The sequence below is a fragment of the Pocillopora verrucosa genome, chromosome 14 (genome assembly GCF_036669915.1).
Source record: "Pocillopora verrucosa isolate sample1 chromosome 14, ASM3666991v2, whole genome shotgun sequence".
Classification (NCBI taxonomy): domain Eukaryota; kingdom Metazoa; phylum Cnidaria; class Anthozoa; order Scleractinia; family Pocilloporidae; genus Pocillopora; species Pocillopora verrucosa.
The window spans coordinates 19,563,055-19,572,083 of NC_089325.1; the positions used below are offsets into that span (position 1 = coordinate 19,563,055).

Here is a 9,029-nt window from a genome sequence, read left to right on the forward strand (position 1 = left end):
ACTGAAACTTGGCGCCCAAAAATCAATCTTTTTGTTTACATCGACTCGACTGTTATTATCATGGAACTATGAAGTTGGGTGTGTAAGCACAGTAGTGATAATCATACCTATGAACCTTTAGAAACTGCTTCTCTTCTTCTCGTCGCTCAGTTGTACTGTTATAGAAGTCCTGGAAACGCACAAATGAGGTACGTAGAATGCTTGCACTGACCTAAGCGCATTTTCATCATACTAATATGGCGACTAAATTTCCCAATACTTGACAGCTGAATTTCGTTCTCTTCCCGAACGCAGTAGTTTTACCGTAGTCGATGAAATAGAGCAGCAATCAGACGCAAGCTTTTCATGAATTTATTTGTTGCATTAAAGTTCATTCCGCCGGTAAGAGAATTTAATACACGGCTGAATTGGCATTTTTTTTCGCCGATTTCGAAACGTCTCGAAGATCAAATCTCCATTGTGTTTATGTTTTTTTTGTCATACCTTGGTAACAATCAATTCAAGTTTTATTCTTTGAAATACGAAAACTGGCGTCGATTTTTGCTATAAGTCAGCACAGACTTGTTCACCATACGTTCATACTCGTATGAAGAAATGATGGAGCTCAATTTGCAGAGCCGGGAACGCCGATCTATTTATGTCTTTGTTGCTCTGGCGTATTCAGCTATCCTAGCTTGTGTTGTCGACTTAAGCATTTTATTCTGATTTCTGTTGCTCATGGTTTAAGCGTTAAATAATAGTATTGGAGTGGTGAGTCTTTAAAAAACGTTCATTTTTTAGTCATGGAGAAACGTCTACGATCGAACTGACAAGATTCTCCAAAACATGTATCTGTAAATTCTGAAATGCTTAATTATAAAACCGTTACGTAGTTGATGTTCCTGTGGTCATTGCTCCTCTGGTAACATTTATTTATGCCGGGGTGATCAGAAACTTTGATTCTCTAAAATGAATGATGAGATCTTCACTTCAATTTTCATTTTAAAAACCCTCAGTGCGTACGTAGGTCAAGGAAAATTTTTGAAATACGAGATTCTTGTTCAATATCAAGGTTCAAATGATATTGAGGCTAAAAGGTCACAGGAAATGTATGTTTGACTTATATGGATGTGTTTGTTAGTCAACTTTTCAAGTGCCTTGTGGCTGTTTCACTTTTAAGAGCTTACATGTATTTACACGTATTTGTAATTAGTTTCAAGAAGTAGCATTTACGACATGAAATAATTTGTAAAGCATGCCAGTGAGGAAAATTAGGGAAAAAAAATGATCGGTCCCCATCTCTGCTGAGTTTATTATGTGTGCATCTAGGCTACTTCTCTAATTCTTCTAATTACCATTAGCAGTTTGAAATGAACAGTTAAATTGGGATCAGTTGAAGGCTGGGACCTCCTGGGTGGAGCATGGGGATATTCATAATATAACGTTTAGGCTAGTTTTTTTACTGATATTTAGAGACAAAAGACATTATTTGACATAGTATTTATTTTAGAAAATAATGAAAATATTCCCCAAAAGATTGAATTTGAAAGGAACCGAGCTAGCTAAGTTACTGAGCATATGTGAAAACCATACCTACAAAATTGCAGATTAGATATTTGAAAAGTTTGTTTTAAATCAATATAAAGATATGAAGTACTCAATTCCAAATTTAAAAGATAATTAAAAAGAATGATAGAAGAAGAAATTTGGTGCAGTGATAGTAACTTTCATTTCTTGCAGACTAAGTTTAAGGTTTGTCTACAAGAATGATTCACTGTTATAGTGAACAAAGATATATGCTAAGAAAAGCACTTCTTCACTAAAGATGATGACTACTAGGAAGAGCAGTGTTGAAGTTGTCATGTATGTAAAAGAATAAATTTTTAGGGTGGTAATGAAGTAGAGAAAGATGTTATTCAATGCATTGTTACAAGCATGAGACAAAGAAAACAAATTCCAAGTGCCTGTGAGGAATTGAACCTCAATCTTCTTGTTTTAAGATCACAATGTAGTCTCAAATCCAACTTTTGTGCAAAAATCTGCGAAATGTAATTTTTGACATTGAAACTTTCAAGAATGGAGGATTATAGCTCTTAAGCCACGAAAACAAAAAACATCTCAGGCCTAACTTAGGCAAGCCATGTTGTAGCTTCCAGGACAAGTTCTGCTCTAGAGTGCTCAAGGAAAGATCCTGAGAATAAATTGTTCAGTATGGATATTGTGTAAACAAATATTTAATGATAACATATTTGTACAGGACAGCCCTTCAGTAGGTAAGTAATGTCATGAAAGGGATGCTTAGTTTTCTACAAATGCCCAAATCCACTCCTGACTAATTATGAAATATGTATAAAACTTTGTATTACATGATTGGTTGATTATTTGCCCATTGATTTAAAAAAGGGAAAAGCATTGACCAGATTTTTTGTCAAAGTTTGCCACATTGCTTTCAACTCTTGGTACCTTAGGAAAGCTGTTTAAGTGTTTAGAAGCAACAGTATTTCCAATCATGCTTCAATGTGGTAGAATAGTTTTCAGAATTTCTTCATCCCACATGTATTTTTGCAAGTTCAACATTTATATGCAGTTATATCTTTCCTATAAACAGGAATTGTGTGTGGCTGACTGAACTTGCAAAATTAGTGAACTAATAAATTTAAGGTAAGCAAAAAAAAACAAAAAAAAAAAAAAGGACACAAGTTCTTCTTTGTTATCTTTGACCCTAAGCAATGTCTGTTTTGTTTGTTGTTCAGTAAAAGTGATTTGGTAAATTGTAAATTTCAAACAAAACTCAACATTTTACACTGTATAGACACCAAAATACTGTTATAAATACTACTGAATAGGTCTCATTCACAGCTGTCCTTTTATCTCATACACAATAGGCCCTTTCTTTTAAGTAGAGAGTATGCATTTCCTAACATCACTTAACAACCACCGCAAAGGGGACTACAGCTTTACATAGTCATTATAGAAATTATCAGAGACAACTTTTTTCTAATTTCTGGCATACATATCTGTTATCACTTTATAAAGTGAGGTGCTTTGGTCTTTAAAATATTGATGACATATTGAAAGGTTTTTTGTTTTTTTTTTTTTAATAATTTTTACCAATTTTCAGATGATAGTTTCCTGTGGGTTGAATGTCAGCAAACTGCTCAAAGTGCTAAATGAGGGGCTTCTGAAAGAAGAGACACACCTTGCTCCCCTTATGTGCTTGGCTGGAAATGAGGTTTGTAAATGTACATTTATCAACCAAATATTGTAGTAGGTCATGTGTAAATTATTATTTTTGTAATTTTCCTTTTAGGAGAAAATGTAACTAAATACTGTGACTAGAACTTTTGGCAAATTTTCATGTGTAATTGCAGACCTTTAAACAGAATGGCAGAAATTGTTTGTAAGTCAGAGGGTTCAGAATTGGTCTCATCTGAATTTTATAGTTAAACTGGTACAAAATGAATGTGTGCAGAAGGATTGTTTCAGGATGAACAATTCATCAAGGTACTCATTACATTTGTTGTCTTTTTTCCTGCTAGGATTCAGATGGAATCAGTCTTTCCAACCGAGACAACAGCACAGTTTTTATACTCAATTTGAGCAGGCATTGTGGATTTCACTCAGAGACATTCTCCCTTTCTGTAAATTTGCTTGACCGTTTCTTATCAGTTGTAAAGGTGAGTTATTTGTTGCTGTGTACTGTGTTCATGTAGATATCTCTCCTATAGAATGCTTAAGATGTAGAAGTTCAAGCAATTAAATATGATAAATTCAGGGATACCTTGAATTAACAGTATGTGTCTATATTTGAATATACAGTCATGTAATGTCTTTTCTTATCATTTTCAGAATTACAAAAGAAATGGTGTACAATTTAATGGAATTGAAATGTCCAATTTTTATTTAAAAAATTACAGCAATGCAATTTATGAATATGCTATCAAGTAAGAGATGAGTTTGAAATCTATCAATTACTTTTTCAAAAATTTAATGTCTAATTTGTTTAAGATGTGCTAAGTTGTATTTTCAAGATATGAAGGGTTTTTTTAATAGAGGTTTTCATGATCATACTTATCTTTATCTTTACATGAAGGCCAACCCTAAGTATCTTCCATGTATCAGTATTTGCTGTCTGTTCCTTGCTGTTAAGATGTGTGAAGAGGATGAGGTACTAAGCTTTTGTCATTATCTTTTTAGCTAAGGTGTTTAATTAGCTGTAAATGTTGTGTTGATGATTTAGTATGTAACTGTACCAAGAGTTAAAAACAATTTTGAATTAATAAACCATAGTCACCAACAAGAAATCAGTCATTCCCTGTTCAAGTTTTTTGCCCATAGTTATACAATGTACAATGTGTGTGCTTTTGTAGGAGTACGTGTAGTTAACAAGCAAATTGCTGTGTTGAACTTCTTTAAGACAAATGTTTAATAACACTAACATTTGTTTCAGCTCCTTCTTTTATGTTAACAGGGAATGAATCTTGTTAACCCTTTAATGCCTGAGATCTCATTAGTAATTCTCCTTACTGTCTGCTATGCAATTCCTGTGATGCTAGTTCTCAGAATTTGGTAATGGGTCACTAGAAAATCCTCAAATTTACATTTTGATAATTCTTATCACCTGTCTGATTGACATTGTATTGATATCATAAGGAGAAATTCTGTCTTGGTCACTAATGGGAGTTAAATTGATTTGACGAGGAGCACTGTATGCTTTAACTGTGCAGGTGAACCCTAAACTGAAGATACTTGCACACAAATGCATGTATGTAAACACATATGGTAAAACTGCTTGATGATATTCCATTTTTGTTTAATTTTCTCTGCTAGGATGTTCCTACAGCTGCTGATTTGGTCAAAGTTAGTGGACTTAACTTTTCTTCATCAGATCTGCTACGAATGGAACGAATCATTCTTGATAAACTTAACTGGAATCTGAATGCTTCAACTCCTTTATATTTCCTGCAGGTGGTAAGTAAAGTAACATTTGTTTGAAATGTTTATGGGTGCATACCTAAATAATAATATACAATTGATAACCTACAGACAATATGCAAGCTTAAATGTCTCATGTCTTCTTTCAGTTTCATGCCTTGTGTGTTTCAAAAGGATTTCTAGACCACTGTCCAGTGAACCATCATTTACAACATATTACCTCACTCTTAGAAGATCTCCTTTGCTGTCATAAGTTTATGTTTTTCAAGGTAATTATATAATAATGGAAATTAATACCCTCACCACAACTTTAATGTAAAGATGATACAGGAGCACCTTAAACTAGAGTCATATGAATTCATTAAGATTGAAAGTTTGGATAAAAAATAACATTTAACACTTTGATAGAGCTTTTGACTAGTAGGAAAATACTACTTTGACAAATGAAGGTTGATGTAGGGAAATTCTGATGTACCCAAACAACATTTTAAGCAGGTCATTAAATTCTGATTTAAAATTCAAAATCTCTCTATTTTTTAGCCATCAACATTAGCACTGGCCTTGTTGAGTTGTGAATTGATGTATGTCAGCAGCAACTGGCTCCTGGCAACGCATTTTCTACAAGAACAGGCAAAGGTAATAGTGTTCAACTATATATACTGGAGTTAAAGATCTTTGGATGGCTAACAGAACTGATTACTTAAAAATGTATATGTTGGCTAGAGGCACCCATACCCACCATTTTGATGTTTTAAGAGTACAGGTCTTAAAAATTGAACATATTGCTTTGAACACAAAGAAAAAATTGTACCGTCCTGTTCGCTATCCCATAGCACAAGTTTGAATAGCATTTATCAGCTTATGAAAGGTAGTTTTTCATGTTCAATTAATTGCTGATTATTTTGCTTTTCTCTTGTTTCTTTAACATGGCAGATTCCTGATGCTGAACTTTGGCAGTGTTGTAAACTACTTAATGACCACTTCAAGTCTATTTCAAAAAGTCACTCAATCAAAATGAAGACACTGACATTAAGTGATAGACAAGATCCCTCATTCCCTGCTTTGATAGGGAACTAATACTAATCGAGGTGATCACAGTATCTAACTGGTGGTGTGGTTTACGCTATAGAGTATGAAAAGTCGTTAGTGTTTCTTTAAAAAATGCACTCATAGCTGTGTTTAATAAGTCATTTTCATCTTAATTTACACACGTGTCAAGAAAAGTCTTGACCTTAATGTATGTGTTTTGTGTCCTCCTAAGGCATTTGAAGAGTTTTGCTCTCCATTTGTTTTTGTTGTGTAATGCAAGTTTTATGACTGGTTGGTGCGTAAGATTTGTTTTTATGGTGGAGAGGAATAGAAAACTTTTATTGTACTTTAGGCATTTTGTTAAATGTATGTAAATATTTTAGTATGGGATGTAGAATAAAGGATTTTATATCAAGTAAGAGACTGATATGTTATTTTTATTGTGTATAATTACTTATTATCTTTGCACATGAGACATAAAACAAAAGTTTTTCCTTTGTTTGTTTGTACACAAACTGAAAAAAAGAGAACTTTATTCTCATTCTTCTGGTTTTTGTTTTAAGTTTGTACTTAAAATGAAGAATTGGAAGCTGATTCTGTTTCTTTACTCTTTGCCTCAGGTAAGAGGTGAATGGGACATTATTTCATAACTCTTGTTAAATTCAATTTATACCCAAATTAAATTTTAACTCTTGTTTTTGTTTGTCTTGCCTTTCCAGCTTTTTCTTCACTTACTGCATTCATTTCTCTCAAACAATAACTCTTAAAGATATGTTATTTTTAGCTCTAGCCATGTCTCTTCTTGGTATGACCCTGTTTTGTGCATTTCTTTCTTTTTTTATGCTTTCATATAAAATAATACTGATAATTCAACCAAAGCTTCCAGAATCCAGAAATCTTGTTCACTAAGCTTGTTTCTAAAAAAACATGGCTTCAGTGCAACATACTCTTAGCAAAAAGATAGCAAATCAGGCAGAGGAATACACAGGTTGACCTTTACTCTTATTTACAATGAGATTTGTTCCATCTTAAATGAAATGTCACATCCCCTGGCCTACAGACTGACCCATCTTCTTATCTGCCAGGGGCCCGACCTCCATGAATACTGCCATCTGGCGTTGATTGAGATTCATCCATTTTGTGCTGCACGTGTCAATACATGATTCCTGATAAAAACAAATTATAATTTTAAAAAGTCCTGAGCAGAGTATATTGGAAGTGGTCAAATCTTGGTGAATTTTGGTCTGTGGCCATCATTCAGAAAACATGAAGTCAAGTTGTATTTTTCTGAAACATTTTTCAAAAGTTTAAGTGAGCAAGATAGGCATTTTTGGATGGTTATGTTTCCATTGGAGAACTTGGCACTATTCTATGAAACAAGCCACAAATGAAAGGCATGTAAAAGCTAGATGCATGAAATCAGTTGTCTTGAATGCAGTAGGTGATGAGTGGGGTCAACAAAAGATTTTTGGACCGTATCTGATTACATCTCAAGTTAACAAATGCACAAGAATGAATGTAAAATAAAATGCTCCTTTTCTTGGTATTTAAATACCATGCATTGCACCCCATTAGACCAACACAGACTTACTGCTCTTGTCACAGAAAGGGATTTAAGATTCATTCTCACCTCTTCTGCAGTAACTTTACGATAATTCATATTTGTCACACATGCAATAAAACAGTTCTGAGTAAGCTTGTTGTACAGCTGTAAGAATTCTTTATACTGAAAATAAATGAGAAATTGATCATAAATTAAGTTATACATCTACATCAGGGACATTATTGGACAATTTACTCAGTTTAACTCATTCAACCATGATTGCTAGAAATATTTTAACTGCCCTGAGATGTAAGATAGCTCAACTGTGATAAAAAACATTGTATTTATGGTCTTAATGTGGGTGTGCCCTGATCTGCAGGTTTACTTTAAAAAGTAAATAAAATAGTACCCTTTTAACGACCACCTCTTTACATTGTCCATCCCTCACTGACAAAAATAACCTCTTGGCAACAGCCAGCCATTCAACAACAGATAAAGGTTCTACAATGTATACAGAACTTGATTTGAAATGCCCCTTTGTTTGAGAGATCACAGCAGAAATGATGTCACTTTATTGTGATATCAACTCATCACAAGTGATTTAACTTATCAGAGTAAGTTCAACATTTAAAGCTTACATAAAGTGCAATAAAAGTTTTGTTTTGGATGTTACTTCTTGGGTATATTACCAATTGGTAACCTGTCAGTCACCTGTCAGTAGCCTGTTGGTCATCTGTTGACCTACAGTCTGTGGATGTGTGTTTGCAGGGAGCTGTTCTTCACAATCACCCAGAAATCCACTTTCTTTAACAAAAAAGGATATGAAGAGCATTGCTCTTCTAAACCTTAACTTTTTATATCTGCATTAATATGATCTGAGTTTAGTATGTAAATGCTACAATAACCATTATGTGGAAAAAAAATTTAACCTCATGTGAAATCTGGAATCACACTACACTCCTACCCCCCCCCCCCCTCTTCCTTAATCCGTTGCTACTGTCTGATCGGCAAGTAAAGCTATACTTACATTTCAAGAGTAGTTTATTAAATTATCATATCCCTCCTGAGAATGAAAGATACCCAGTCATTTAGTTGATAAGTTAAAAAGAAGAACTATGAACGTTCGAACGAGTACTTCACTGCATTTCGCGTTAAAATCTTCGAGTACAAAAATACACAGAAATCCAAAGAGCGCTTGTTCAGAGGAAATGGTCTAAACTTAAGATAGATGAAAATAACCTACGTTTCGAGCAGCTAATTCATCGGCTATGAACCTTTCCATAAGAGGTGATTCTTTGCTTTGTAAACCTGAAACTCAGCCCCAGCCTGTCCTCACAGTTTCTAATGTGACTTATATTCTGTTTAACAAAGATAAAAACCGGATAAAGAATGCAAAGCAATTCGATGCTCAATTTTTCTGTATAAAGACTGTTTTAAGGCAGAATTTATATTACTGGCCCACGCTTCGTGAGTTGCTGAAACCTGCTCTAAGTAGGGTAGGGGATCGTCTGTCGTACCGAACAAGGGCAATGAGTGAACGGGA

The 9,029-nt window shown here is 34.0% G+C and overlaps 2 protein-coding genes across 2 annotated transcripts; one reads left to right on the forward strand and one right to left on the reverse strand.

Moving 5' to 3' along the window:
* Positions 1 to 26: 26 nt before the first annotated feature.
* LOC131793334 (cyclin-I) lies at positions 27 to 6,362 on the forward strand. The gene is made up of 9 exons (XM_059110742.2): positions 27 to 188; positions 2,588 to 2,640; positions 3,101 to 3,211; positions 3,519 to 3,656; positions 4,073 to 4,147; positions 4,810 to 4,950; positions 5,064 to 5,183; positions 5,455 to 5,550; positions 5,848 to 6,362. The coding sequence occupies exons 3-9, from the start codon at positions 3,101 to 3,103 to the stop codon at positions 5,989 to 5,991; spliced, it is 825 nt and encodes a 274-aa protein (XP_058966725.1). The 5' UTR covers positions 27 to 188; positions 2,588 to 2,640; the 3' UTR covers positions 5,992 to 6,362.
* LOC131793335 (mitochondrial import inner membrane translocase subunit Tim10 B) lies at positions 6,360 to 9,022 on the reverse strand. The gene is made up of 3 exons (XM_059110743.2): positions 8,730 to 9,022; positions 7,574 to 7,669; positions 6,360 to 7,109 (listed from the first exon to the last, which is right to left on the reverse strand). Exons 1-3 carry the CDS (start codon positions 8,766 to 8,768, stop codon positions 6,984 to 6,986), a joined length of 261 nt encoding a protein of 86 aa, XP_058966726.1. The 5' UTR covers positions 8,769 to 9,022; the 3' UTR covers positions 6,360 to 6,983.
* Between the last annotated feature and the right edge of the window lie 7 nt (positions 9,023 to 9,029).

Coding starts and splice junctions, on each gene's coding strand:
- LOC131793335 (XM_059110743.2), bottom strand. CDS start 8,768: ATGGAAAGGTTCATAGCCGATGAATTAGCTGCTCGAAAC. Junction 7,670..8,729: donor ATGAATTAGCTGCTCGAAAC/GTAGGTTATTTT, acceptor ATTTATTTTCAG/TATAAAGAATTCTTACAGCT. Junction 7,110..7,573: donor GTAAAGTTACTGCAGAAGAG/GTGAGAATGAAT, acceptor TGTTTTTATCAG/GAATCATGTATTGACACGTG.
- LOC131793334 (XM_059110742.2), top strand. CDS start 3,101: ATGATAGTTTCCTGTGGGTTGAATGTCAGCAAACTGCTCAAAGTGCTA. Junction 4,148..4,809: donor AGATGTGTGAAGAGGATGAG/GTACTAAGCTTT, acceptor TTTCTCTGCTAG/GATGTTCCTACAGCTGCTGA. Junction 5,551..5,847: donor TTCTACAAGAACAGGCAAAG/GTAATAGTGTTC, acceptor TTAACATGGCAG/ATTCCTGATGCTGAACTTTG.